The 14,695-nt window shown below is 33.7% G+C and overlaps 1 protein-coding gene across 2 annotated transcripts; it reads left to right on the forward strand.

Annotated features, from left to right (window-relative positions):
• Positions 1 to 1,079: 1,079 nt before the first annotated feature.
• On the forward strand, positions 1,080 to 14,661 carry LOC138306178 (serine-rich adhesin for platelets-like). Of its 2 annotated transcripts, none has more exons than XM_069246569.1 (12): positions 1,080 to 1,849; positions 2,119 to 2,240; positions 3,014 to 3,170; positions 3,370 to 3,443; positions 4,140 to 4,296; positions 6,214 to 6,383; positions 7,167 to 7,278; positions 7,756 to 7,939; positions 8,699 to 8,768; positions 9,599 to 9,780; positions 10,997 to 11,093; positions 12,289 to 14,661. In XM_069246569.1, the coding sequence occupies exons 1-12, from the start codon at positions 1,654 to 1,656 to the stop codon at positions 12,664 to 12,666; spliced, it is 1,899 nt and encodes a 632-aa protein (XP_069102670.1). In that variant the 5' UTR covers positions 1,080 to 1,653; the 3' UTR covers positions 12,667 to 14,661. The 2 variants fall into 2 exon arrangements, with proteins under 2 accessions (XP_069102670.1, XP_069102672.1); XM_069246571.1 differs by having other exon boundaries at positions 1,080 to 1,515.
• Positions 14,662 to 14,695: the final 34 nt, after the last annotated feature.

Genomic DNA, 14,695 nt, shown 5'->3' on the forward strand with positions numbered 1-14,695 from the left:
ACTTGTGTCAATGTTGTATTTTGTCATTAGTCAGATTACCGCTAAGGTCCATGTTTATATATATGACTGCATTAATGCTGTGCAATACTGTACATAATTATATATGTAGTATGATAATGTGCACTGATCACAGTGACAGATAAAGGCAAATTGGTAGATGGCACTAAACGTTTGTGTTTCTGTATCAGATTCAGTCTCTTGGACATCTTTTAAGTGGAGTTATGGATTCCAACACAACAAGATAATTATAATCCGAAAGCTAACTACAAATATAAAGAAAGAAAGAAGAAAAAAGAAAAAAAAAACCAGAAAATGTAAAGCAAGCATTCTGAATCTCAGTGAATCAATAATCGAGGTACCGTCTTGACTGGCTTACATTATCAAATGTTTTGTATAATTTTGTCTTTATTATATTATTCTAATGAGGTGTTTCTGGTATATCCTTCATTAGATTTGTATTGTTATTTCGTAGTAAGCTCAACACTGAAATTTTTTTAGTAACACATTACATTACCTATTATCTTCATTGAAATGTCTGCGGCACAGTGATTTCACAATATTCGTGCGAATTTATTCAAATTATAACGTGAATTTAAAACAAAAGATACAAACAGTCCATGCTGATATAGCCTAAAATAGCTGTAAAAGATAGCAATCATATCTAATACAACACCAATATTCGTCAATGTACTCAGCCTGTTTTAACAATGATCATGGCTCGATCATCAGTCAGATAATGATACACCACTACGGGTTTAACACAAAGTGCCCGTTGGTGAGGTTAAACGGTACCGTTAATCTAACAATGGTAGGACATCTGATAACAGGTTAGTGGTCTAGGGTAAGCAAAATAAAAGTATGGTTAGGTTCGCCTGGTAAGTTATTCATCTAATATGTAACAATGCTGAAGACTTTGTGGTTCGATTACATATATATTACATGTTTAATTATTTTAATATACAATATATTTACATAAAAAGCGGTAAGGCAATTTGTCACAATATTTTCCCAAATATCTTGCTATCATTAAGTTGTCAAATATTGAAGTGTTACGATTGAAATTTTTTAGATAAATGATTCGACTCGCATATGAACAGGATTGGAATTCAAGCTTAGATCGTACACAGAATCTGGCTTGCGAACTAAACTCACTATTTACATATCATTATGTGTTTGGATTATAACAATGAAAATGCAGTTACGTTAAAAATGTGTTTATGGACAAATGAATTGACTTTCTAGTGTTGCACTGTCAAAGTAAGTTCGGTTTAACAAAAGTTTGGGCTTCAAATCTACGGCGAGCAGAAAAACGGACAGTAAACTGTTCATAAATATTTTCACATGGGATATGACGTAGGATGACCAACTGATTTGGAATTACAAACACTGAGTGATGGTTTACAGTTACATGACGTCATAACCCATTTCTCTTGCATATTTTATAGTATGATGGTTCGACTTGAAGTTACATCAAATCCTTAAGTTGTTTCGATTCCGATTGCTTGATAGAAATAGGTGAGTTGCCTTTTATCTGCGGATGAATTTGCATCTACCGGAAATTAATCTGTCGTACATGTGTAAATACTTCTACATTCAAACAGTGATGAAAATTAACAGCAGGGAGGGAGGTTGTTGTAAACATGTTAACAAATCATGTTTAATGTTCGCGTGTTGTTCTACTGGTTGGTAATCTTTTCTATCTGGAGACAAGGCCAACTAACTATGTTTGAAAACATTCAGAAAGAAGATTCTAATATCTCACCTGGAAACAAGCCACTGTCATCACAGCAGTTACAGGCGATTGATACTTTTGAGGAACATTTTAAAGAAACACAGATTTCCAAACAAGGTATTTTACGAAACAACGTAGATACAATTACAAACATTAATTTCAGTTTTTAGTAGAATTAGTACTTTCACATGAGTATCGGTTTATTAACTTAAAACGTAGCTACTTGCATCCAAACAGGAAATAAAATCGACACATTTTTGAAGTTTGTGTTTTCATCTTATTCATTATTATTTCATTATTCGACTGTTCTTGATATAGCGAAAGTAAGTTACGACTTTTGATGAAATGAAATTCATGATATTATTTTGTTTTTATCTTTGTTGCAGATGTCCAGTCTCGTGTCAAACGAGATTTAGGGAGATTTCAGACCGTATCTACTACTACTGGCTGGTCAGTGTACCGAAGGGGCTCTACTGACATGTCTGTATTGATGGCGGACATTGATTTGGTATGTTTTTGTTGTTACTTACTATATCATATTTTAACACTCGTTTGGTTATCATATGCCATAACGACTACAAAATGTTTTAAGGGATTTTTATTTTAAGATCGTCTATTTTTATATTTTGATTCTGATGACATTGTCATGCGTATCTTGTCGAATATTCTAAATCATACTCCTTTTTTCTTCACATCACATTTGCAATTGTTTCAAAGTTTATTAGCTAGTTAACATTTTAGATCGGAATGTAAATAATTAACTTTCAATTGAAAATATATCAAAAATCGAATCGATAGCATAACAAATGAACCGTTTTATTTTCTTTTATCATTCTTGAGTATATATGGCCCTACACAGTCAAACATTAACATGAACCGAGGCAAAAAAGTGAATTGCATGTGACAATTTTCACATGAAGTTCACGTGAATTTAACGTCAATGTTCACGTGAAAGGAGAGATTCGCGTGCATTTCACGTAAAGACACATTGTCTGTGTAGGCGTTAATAGGACGTTTAGCCTAATAATATAGACCAACCCTTTCGACAATAACTAATTTCAGTCTAAAGAATGGCTAGTCATCAATTCATGCACAATTAATCTTCCGTTTTATGTCTTTATATTTATAACGATTTAGATATAGACATTTATACTTCGTCATATTCAAATTCTAGCATATAATAATAACGTTTTCCTGGTAAAAGCTGTGAATACCACACGCATTGATGACGTATACAATAAACGATACGTATACATACACCTAAATATCTTTTTTTTATAGATTGATGCATCATCGGAGTCAATCATCAAGCAGTTCACACTACCCACAGTAGCTGCTAACATCATTGATATCCCTGTTGATACGGATATGACGTCACTAAATATAAGTATATCCGGTCCTACTGATGTCACCGAAGCCACCCTAACAGACCCAGACGGTAAATGAATTTACATTGTTTTATCTAAAATTGATAACAGACAATGGTCATAGCCGGTTTTTTCAGTTTTGCAATTTGTTACAAAAAGCGTTTGTGCAAATATATACAGTGATGAATGACATGCTTTATTATGGGTATATATGACGATTCTCTGGAACATATACATATTTATATCATTTTATCCCCTCTTTCACTTTAGGTGTAGTGGAAACATTCGTTGGCAGAACGTCATTACGATGGCTCGAAAACAATACATTGTTTATGACAATCCAGGTAAGTTTATTTGCATATTCTAACTTCATATCTACAGCTACTTATAAGTTATAATGTTAGATTCCTTTAGCCATAAGTGTTCCAGTAATCAGTTTATAACCACATCAATAATATATATGGGGTCATTTATTTTTGATTCGATGAATATATCATTGTAAGAAAACGGTAAATGCTGACATTGTGTGACGTCACAAGCGACTAGAAAAGAAAATGAGATTTACTCATATGTAAAAGACGGGTTCCCCCGTCTTTGCCCATCAATAGAAAAAATGTATTGACGTGAAGACCATCATACCTCGACTTCTCGAAATAAATTTTAGTCAAAAATCGACTTAAGTCAAAAAGATTAACACAAAGTATATAAGGAGAAAAACTTAAGTTTTGACTTAAGTCTGCACTCTTGTTTCGAGAAATCGGAGCCATGACCTATGAACTTAAAGCAAGCATTATCAACTTTCTACCAACACACCAAAATAACATTGACAACAGCTAAGAAATATTCTTACTTGGTCAGGTGTTTGAAGATTTGAAAATACATTTATAGAAATGTTTAATTCTATGTCATGTATAGTAGATTTGAAAAGCTGTTATATTTTGCAGCATTTTTTTAAAATATGGAAACTGTGGCATTATAGTGTAATAATTATTTTTTTTAATTGTTTCCATTTTAATTTAGTTATGATATATTTTTTTCAGAATCCAGGTACTGGCTCTTGGATTCTAACACGTATAGATACCAGCAAAGTATGGACGATCAATATCACAGCTTCTTCCGGTATTAACATTGACTTCCGGCTGATTCACACTGACGACGCTGGTTTCCATACGATTTTGAATCGTAACCCTATCGTTGGTAATGCCATTATAATCAATATTTATTTGTTTTCATTTTAAATCCGACTTTTTGATAGGTAGATTCTTTTTCTTCATACTACTGTCAAGAACAAAATCCGATGTTAAAATGTATCATGACGTCACAATAAAGACGTCGACGTTGCATATTGATTAGGAAAAAAATAGTCCATTCGAAAATCAATGGAACGTATTACATTTTATGAAAAAAATTAATTATAAACATTTATGTCACTTTAACGCGGATTCACATAGTTTGCAAACAAAATTTCTTTCATACCCCGATGAAGTTAAAACATAATATTTACAGTCAGTGGTGAATTGATAGTATAAAACCCGTTGATTTCAACCAAAGGCTACTCAACTTTATTTCTCGATAGATTGAGTATGTCACGCGCGATTTGGAGCCGCGCGGATTAATTTATGATGGTCCAAATCAGAAACTTTTGGTGTTTTCAGTACCGAACGTACGTTCGATGAACATGTACAGGTATCAAAATAGGTTTGAACACATACATGTACGTGTGTAAATACAAATGTAGAAAAGTTACATTGTTTATGTTACTACCGTACCTCTTAGAGCAATGCTTCCGTGCGTATGATAAATAAACAATGTTGTACAATGTACAGTTTTGCACATTCCGATGACGTCGCAATGTTTACATGTTGTGTGTCGGTGAGTGTGTGACGGTGAGTCTGTGTTGTTCGCTACAATATGTAGTATACATCCTATTTGTATTTTTAACAGCTTTGGTTGTACGCAAATAGATAAGATATGTCAGGACAACATCAGTCTTTGAGTTGGATAAGTTTAACCAAAACGACCTAGCACGACAATGCATTTTTGTTCATCTCGGTGGACAGACAAGTCCTGTACGTTATCTATTGTGAATTGAATGTACGTTTGGGTGTTTCGAAATATCAATGAAACGGAATCCTACAATTGTAGCTTTACAATACTTGTAATAGATATCTCTAATATTTATTGAAGTGTTTGAAACAACAATATAAATATAAGCTAACATTTTGAGAGCGGTAAACGTTTGCAGTAGTGGGCCTACCTGTGTTTGTACATGTTCCTCGAAACGACGTCCGATACATTTGAAAATCTCCAAAATCCGGAAATGATGACATGGAACTATGTAAACATCCGTGTATTCAAGTAATTTCAAACGTGAACTTATTAAGTAGAACTCAAGTGATCCCAAAATTGAAGAAACTCTCTGTTTGTCACACCTCCTTGACACAGGCAGTTTGAATCGGACGCCGCGTCACAACTACGTTAAATATCCTGCCACGTTATGAATTGTGTAAGCGTGTGTAATCATAAGAAGTAAAAGATTAAAACCAAACTACTTTGCACCATGGTGTTTTTAACAACAGATAAATAAAACGATTTATAGTTTCATACCGGGAAAACCCCAGATATATGCTTCATCAGACGGAACTCATTTTATTTGTATGTTCATTGATAAATTGGCGGGAATTTCCGCTACTTCGAGTGGCTGTTCTAAATGCCTGTCGGAACCAAACGATGTAATCCAATTTTAGTCTTATAAATGCCATAAACACTATTAAGTGTAAATTTTGTGCTATGAAAATAATAGTTAAGACTGTAAATATAAGGATTAAAGTCTCTTTCTGGTGGTTCTATCGAAGGATAAAGTTGAGTAGGGTATCGATATTTGTTTCATGGACCGCTTCGCGGTCCATTCCAAATATCGATACCCTACTCAACTTTATCCTTCGATAGAACCACCAGAAAGAGACTTTAATCCTTAAATAACATAAATGATGAAATGGTATCCATATGCACTGTTGTTAAATTCTTAAATTGTTTATAAATGATCGAATGTATTATCACTGAGTTCAGAAGAGCTATCGCTTAGCTTTGTGTATCAATTACATGTTAATATAGGACAGACGTACACATTTGTGGTAATAGCTTCCAATATCAACACAACATTTGAACCACTGTCTCTAGTGGTACAGAACGAAGAAGACGAAACGTTAATCACATCCACGCTGAACATGTCGTTTACATCTAATAGCGGTATAGGCCATACTGTGGTTACAATACCCGCACAGGTATGTACAGCACCACTGTTTAGTACAGCAATTTGATTATAATTCCTGAAACTAGCAACAAGGCACTGTTACTGACACGAAGAAATCAAGAATTAATTAGATTTCACAGTATTGTTGTGGTAATCTCAGTCTTCATAAGTAAGGTGGGTGGCCTTATAGATATTTGCAATATCCAATTATTGAAGAAGGTGTCTCTATTTATTACAAAGATTATGGTATTTTTAGACACGAATAAAAGCTATGGTAGTAGTACGGTATAAGTATTGTTAATTTCCGAATTAATTGTCCATGTTTTAGTACATTTTCTTGTAATTGGTAATGATATATATAGTCCATCCTGCCACGTGCAGTTAAAATGTAATTTGTATTTGTATAATCCATGTAACACATTTTAATGTGTCTTGGAGATTATAATAATATCATTGAAATCTTAGTTAAGGCAATTTGATTATCAATCTTGATCCAACAAAAAAACCAATGCGGTTTTGTTCGACATTTTGATTATAATTCTGAACCAATCAATAAGCCGCTCCTGGTTTGTACGACAATTTGGTTATAACTCCTTCGCAAGTCAGAGAAATCAATTGTTGTTTTTGTACGACAATGTGATTTAAATGCTGGTGTTAATCACATTTACATTTTTTCCAGAATTGGGTCAACTCAAACTCTCCACATTTAAATTCATATGCTAAACCTTCATATTCAATTATCAATTACATTGATTAGGAGATAATTCGATTAGTGGCACTGGTTTTTGTGGATATTTTAATTTTGTTATTTCAGAATTTCTACATACAATTATCAGGAACAGAACCAAGTGGATCTCCCTTTATTCGGTCGTCATGGAGACAGGTGACCCCGGTCATAGCTGACCTCATTGTGTATCCTATCATAGGTAAGTAAACGTGTAGCAATTATTTTTTATCTACATATAAAGGCATTGATTTTTTTCATATGTTGTTCAACATGTTACATTTTAGAGAGAGATGGTTCAGCGATTGATTAAAGCAGTGTATTAGGTTCACAACATGTTATTTCCTAATAGATTAGACGTACTGTGAAATTCGTTTTGGTCTCGCTCGACTTTCATAAGGAATTTGGTTTTCCTCTTTATGATATATATATTATACATAAGCATATGATTATGATTAAGTGTTGCACTTCAGTTTATTGTACTGTAAAACAATTACTCAATTTAGGAAAAGAATAGAAGAGAAAACGCAAGGGTCCTTTATTAAATAAATTAATTCCCCCCTTTGTTTAAAATAGATATCTTTTAATGTTTATATGAATATAGGATATTATTTATAGATGCAAATGAATATGTTTTAAAACTCAAACATTTTAACAAACAAGCGTTTTGATAACACAGGTCAGTCTGGATCAGATGAAGATATAACATATATATTGACCAATTACGCACCGGACACAAAAACGTATGACGTCACGATGACAAGCACAGTTACGTCATCTAACACAAGGAGTCATACCACATTTATGTCAGAATCAGTAGAAAATGTCTTTATTATAACAACTCCATCAGATACCGACTCACTGTAAGTAGATCTCAATAACACTTGTCTATATATAAAATAATATATCACAATTAAGTATACCCCAACCCGCATTCGCATTGATTTAAGCGTTTCAAAATTAGTTTTTGTCGTTAACGACCGTAACGACTTTTTTTATTTTAACACTATTTTATTTTCATTTTCGTTCGAAGCATACTGGGACAAGTATGATAATTACTTCTATGAAATATTACAAACTTTAAAGGCCCACTACCTTCCATGAGCAAAATTCAAAGGGTTCTTAAAAAACATGAATAAAACAAGGAAATACATATTGATGGCCTAATATGAGATAAAAAAAAACCCAAACAAATGCAAGATTTTCTGCGTAATATATGATAATTGGGAAGATTGCGCTGTTTTACCGTCTGGCGCAGCGATAGACAACTACTGAGCGGTATTTAGGACGACGGCGGGAAACATAAGACGACCCGCGGTATGAAAATTTATATTTTATTTGTTTTAGTTATTTTTTCGGAAGATGATGATGAGTGTAGAATTTTAACGATAAGTTGATAACTTTTGCGACTCTGTAAAACTATCGATCCTGTTTTGCATTCCCATTAAAGCAAATAAATTAAAAGCCGTTTCGGAAAGGTAGTGTGCCTTTAAATCCATCAATTATTTGTTAAAATATTCCTGATTATTAATGTTTGAAAGCAGGATTACTTTCATATACAAGAAATCCAATTTTATTATCATGCGATACTAATGTATGTTAAGGTATGTTCTATCTGATAGGTCCTACACTGTAAGTCTGAGTGAACCAGGAACACCAACATTAATACAGTCATCGGCATACACCTTACAGGTAAGTACTAATAATTAACCAAAGATGTGGTCAACACTTTAGCAGCTTCACATTTTAAAACTGACTCAATATAACACACAATATATACTCCACCTGACGTTATTTGTGATCCAGTCCTTGTGATAAATTAGCATTTCTAACGGTTGACAATAGTTGTTCCTGTAATATTTTCGCGTAGTTTTGATATTTACCTGTTGTTTTGCTGTAACTGTTGATGTGTGTTGTTTGTGAGTTTTTTATATGACATACTACAGTATACAACAAAAAACATGACATGTCGTCCGTAAAATATAATTCCGTCATTATTGCTTGTTATTCCAAGAATATTTCTTTGTATACTATTAACATATATCAATATATTACCATAAGTACTGGGATGTTAAACTGGAATTTCGTTATAAATATTCAATCGTTCACCACCACAACACAAGATATAAAAATTATCAAAGATGCTCCGCCGCCGACAGAGCATAAATGATATTCATCATTTGAACAATAATTGGTGTTTAATCGTTTATATATATGCCTAACTAACACAAAAATTAATATAAAATAATTTATTTCGCCTTTGATGCGTGCACAATCAGTACTTCATTCCATATAGGATATAGTGCCACGGATTTTTTTAGGGGTGCAATTAATTATTTTTCTATATTTTCAACTTGAAGTAAAATTAGACGCTCAAACTTTCCAATGGTGGTAATGGTGTAAAGTAAGTATTTTTTGTAACTGAAGAAAAATACTAAATCGTCTGCTCCTGTTTTTGATAGTGAAACAAATACCATTTGTCAGCGGTGGAGCATCTTTAATGATGTTTTCTGTATTACCAGCTATCTAGTTCCCTCTGTACGATAACAACAACTTCAAACGAATGTGACAACGCCAATTCTACGTGTTCGGCCTACCGATGGTCAGCCACAGCTGTGTTCAATTTTAAAGTGTCCGAATTCGTAGTGACCAGAGGTGTATCTATCACCGACCGTACTACAGACAAAACATATCTGGACATAAGGTAAGCAATAATGCACTTTTAGCAGTACAGTTTACTACGGCCATTTTGACCTTCCGTACCGAGCCACATATAATTATTCAACTAATACTGTATTAAGATATCGATAACTATTTCTTAACATCGTGTTACATGAATAGTAAAAAAACCGAACACATTCATGTTAAAATGTGTCAATAATACAAATGCGTTTACTTAGTATGAAATATTACCCTCAGAACTGGATCAGTCAAAGCGACACCCTTGATATAATCACATAACTGTCTCTTTCACTGCTCAATACAGCAAACACGTATGTGGTAGGCACACTCGAAAATTACATTTGTATTATGTCAATATACTTTAGCATTCCTTATGAAAAGCATCCTTGATACTCCAGGGGTTCCGATCACCTACGATCTCCACACCCTTGGACTATCTCATGGTACAACTTGAGACAACAGAACTGGTAATTCAGTCCTGTGATGTACATCAATAGAGCCGTATAACGGTATACTGTGGTTGATTGTGTGGCTTAATGTTGGATGTCGCTCACTTTGTAGTCGTCAAAGGAAATCTTTTCTGGCCTGTGATTGGTCAAATGTTCTCCACTAAACTGCCTCCAATTTTACTATGAAATAGTCCAGGGTGAAGACATCGTAAGTGCCGCGACCCCTCGAATATCGAGGATGTATGAAAGGCTTAGAGCGTTTTAAAATCAAATACATGCGACAGGTAAATGTTAAATGTCTTATTGCGTTTTAGGAGACTGTGTTCACTTTTTATTTAAATATGCATGGTTATTACAACATCCTGTAGAAAGAAAGAAAAGCCGGACTATCAATCGAAATAAAAAAAATAGAAAAGAACATTGTGTTTGGTATTCACGTATATGCTAAAATGAATCGAACTTTTATCTATTTGTGCTATATAAATGTACCTTCCATAGGAAATCCCTGTAGGGTAAAGTTCCATTGATTGATATTCTATAACCTGAAGAATGTTTTAACCTAGCATAGAATATTGACTTAAATCATCACTTAAATTTTCAACATTTAAAGAACATATTTTTACCATTGATTTTCATATTCGAATAGCATAATCACTAAATTTATATGTACTTAGATACAGCAGAAAGTTAACTCATTCAGACTTGAATTTACCAACTTTGACCTACTTACCTTTCTACTTTGCTAATCACCTCCTTACTTTCACATCTGCTGTAATTGTCTTTTTTCAGTGGAGATTGCTGTATATATAATATGTCCTTAACAGCTTATACGATCAATGGGAATGGATGCCAACTAAGACTCCCATCAAATGTAGAACTGACCAAGGTAATTAAATAGACGGATTTACGAATTTACATCTTTTGCTATCCATTAACTAAATAAATAATTTTCTGTTGTATTGCGTACATAGTATTTATATCTTTTGTTATTCAGTAATTATGGTAATAATGTTTTATTGTATAACGTGTTATTTGAACCTTTGATTACCTCCATGTATAACCACTCTCTTTGATTTTGAAATTAATGTCACATCAATGTACCCTTAACAAATTTAATGCTCTTCGATTACTCTACGATTACTCTTCATTTCTCTACGATTACTCTTCATTACTCTACGATTACTCTTCATTACTCTATTATTACTCTTCATTACTCTACGATTACTCTTCCATTACTCTACGATTACTCTTCATTTCTCTACGATTACTCTTCATTACTCTACGATTACCCTTCATTACTCTACGATTACCCTTCATTACTCTACGATTACCCTTCATTACTCTACGACTACCCTTCATTACTCTACGATTACCCTTCATTACTCTACGATTACTCTTCATTTCTCTACGATTACCCTTCAGTATTCTACGATTACCCTTCATTACTCTATTATTACTCTTCATTTCTCTACGATTACTCTTCATTACTCTTCGATTACCCTTCATTACTCTACGATTACTCTTCATTACTCTACGATTACTCTTAATTTCTCTACGATTACTCTTCATTACTCTACGATTACCCTTCATTACTCTACGATTACCCTTCATTACTCTACGATTACTCTTCATTACTCTACGATTACTCTTCATTTCTCTACGATTACCCTTCATTACTCTACGATTACCCTTCATGAAGCGCATTTGTGGAACTTATATAAAAATTGAATTTATTTAAGATTTTTTCGGTTTTTTTTTCGTATATTAGAACAATTGGTTATTAGTCCATCACGTGTTATAGCAATAGATGTTCAGTAATTACAATGACCTGTCAAATAAATCATATTGCATTCAATACAGATGCATTATAATCACATTGCATTCAGTAGAGTAATATAAAAGGAGCATACTGCATTCAGTAGAATAACATTAAAAAGTATACTGCACTCATTAGAGTAACATTACAGAAGTCTGCTGCATTCAGTAGAACTACTTTAAAGAACAGTTTAGTAGAAATCCACCAAAAGAAATGATTTTTATCAAATGGAATAACTAAGTGTTATTTCCCTTTGTTGATTTAGGAGGTAGATGAACCTGCAGGATCAGGATCGATCGTGTACATTATCATTGGAGCGACAGGAGGAGGTTTCATTTCCTTAGTATTTATTGCTGTTGTTGTGTGTAAAATTATAACAAAAGGCAATAGTGTTCATTCAAAAGAGCCCTCAATGGATGTGCCTGAAGATCCATTCGCTAGTCTTAGTCTGCAACGACCCACCACTGCTCCCGTAAAGACAACACTTAAAACGAGACGTTTTCCTTTACTGGAAAAAGACTTCCTTAAATCATACAACGTGAGACCGCCCACACGGACGGGACAGCTACGCCCTCTATCATCACGTCCAACATCCGGGCATTTTAGTTTGCATGTTAATTCAAGACCTACCTCCTTCAGGTGACAAGGTGACACCAACCGGAATATGAAAACAATATGTTGCGTATTTGTGAATATGATTTATAAATTCAATAACATTATATCACGACGTTCATTATTTTAGGTGTATCGAAAGTATTTGTGTTATACGTGAAAAAAACTTAATAATGTTATGCGTAGAAGTAACGTGTGATACATTGTTGATCTCTATAATGCATCTCAAGAACTTCGACCTTTACAGAAAAAACGAATAAAAAACGGAAACATTGCTTGGTAAAAGAGGTCGCCTTGCAGACAGACATATAATACTGTCCGTTATTACAAACGATGGATTTAGTGGACGTCCTAGCATAACACAAGATCCTAACAAATGCAATAAAACGGCTAGTCACTGCATGAGACGCGTAAAGGCTATTAAATACTTATAAATCAAACTATTTTACACATTTTATGGAATTCTCCATTAACTAAATTCTCTAAATGTAATATTTAGACTTTTATAAAGGAGAAAAAATATAAACTACGATTATAATCAAAATAAAACGTCTTAGGAATATATCACAGTTATGTGATTTTTCTGTTTTTGTTTTTCAAATGAAAAAGATAACTTTTTTAAGAAAGTGTGGCAGTTTGCCACCTTTGTAAACTTGTAAATTTGCATGTATATTTTATGTCACTTATAGATAATAGCATGGCTATATACATATACCTAATGTGACGAACTGTTGTTCACACTTTTAATAGCCAGATGTCGAGCATTGTAAACCAACTATTCTTATGAATTGTAACAGGATGCAGGATTTACAATAATTTTAATACCTATCTATGCTAGAATCGAACTCGGGACCTCTGGAATACTAGTCTGACGCTCAATATATCGGAAAGAGATATTATCCCTAGTCGAGCGATATAGTGTGGCAAGTATGGACCAGAGGCGTGTTTCAGATGGCCAGCGTTAGCCGGCCCTCGCTTGTATTCTGATAACAGTGCCAATACATGTGCACGAGAGACCATCATATCGAGTGGACGCCCGAGTACCCGATGCCGTTCAGTAAATTCCTTGTTGCACGAGCATTCGCCATCCTGAACATGTCTCAGGGTTACATAATCCCCAGGAATCAACTCAACCTCGAGTTTCCAGAGGTCACAACGATTCCTTTGCAAGTATCGTTCAGTATCATTTGCGAGTCCCTTCAAAGGCGCCATTGTAACAGGGTGCAGGATTTACAAATATATATATATATACCGGTCTCTGCCAGAGATCGAACTTAGGACTTCTGGATTACAAGTCTGACACTCAACCGATCCAGTTAAAAAGAAGTTCTCGCTAGCCAAGCGATATATTGCAGCTAATATTGACCAGGGTTATAATTAGTTAAAGTTTTAATGTAATTATATAGTTGACACTTGCTCGCGGCGATTTATTTATACAAATTCATCCAGCTCGCTTAATACCCAAAATTTTATTGCAAGCGAAGATCAGCTGATTCAAAGTTTTTTCGATTGTATGATTTAGATTGATATATGTGAATCATCTGTAATCGGAGAATGTTACAATTGATTTAAAGATGCTCCACCGCCGACAGAGCATAAATGATATTCATCACTTGAACAATATTTGGTGTTTAATCGTGTATATATATGTCTAATTAACACAGAAAATAATAAAAAATAATTCATTTTGCCTTTGGTATATGCCTAATAAGTACCTCATTCCATATAGGATATAGTGCCACGGATTTTTTTTGGATGCAATAAGTTCTTTGTCATACTTTTTAACTTGAAGTTAAATTAGGAGCTCAAAATTTTTAATGGTTGTAATGGTGTAAAGTAAGTAATTTTTGTAACTGAAGAAAAATACTAAATCGTCTGCTCCAGTTTCAGATAGTGAAGAAATACCATTTATCAGCGGTGGAGCATCTTTAAGTAACAACTATTGGTTGCCATACACGACAAGTCAAATCCTAAACGAAATCAAGTATGGTACCTTCAGTATACAATTAAAATATATACTATAATCACTTAGTTAAGGGAGCTAAGTCAAACATACTTTG

The sequence above is a fragment of the Argopecten irradians genome, chromosome 13 (assembly GCF_041381155.1).
Source record: "Argopecten irradians isolate NY chromosome 13, Ai_NY, whole genome shotgun sequence".
In the NCBI taxonomy this organism is placed as follows: Eukaryota; Metazoa; Mollusca; class Bivalvia; order Pectinida; family Pectinidae; genus Argopecten; species Argopecten irradians.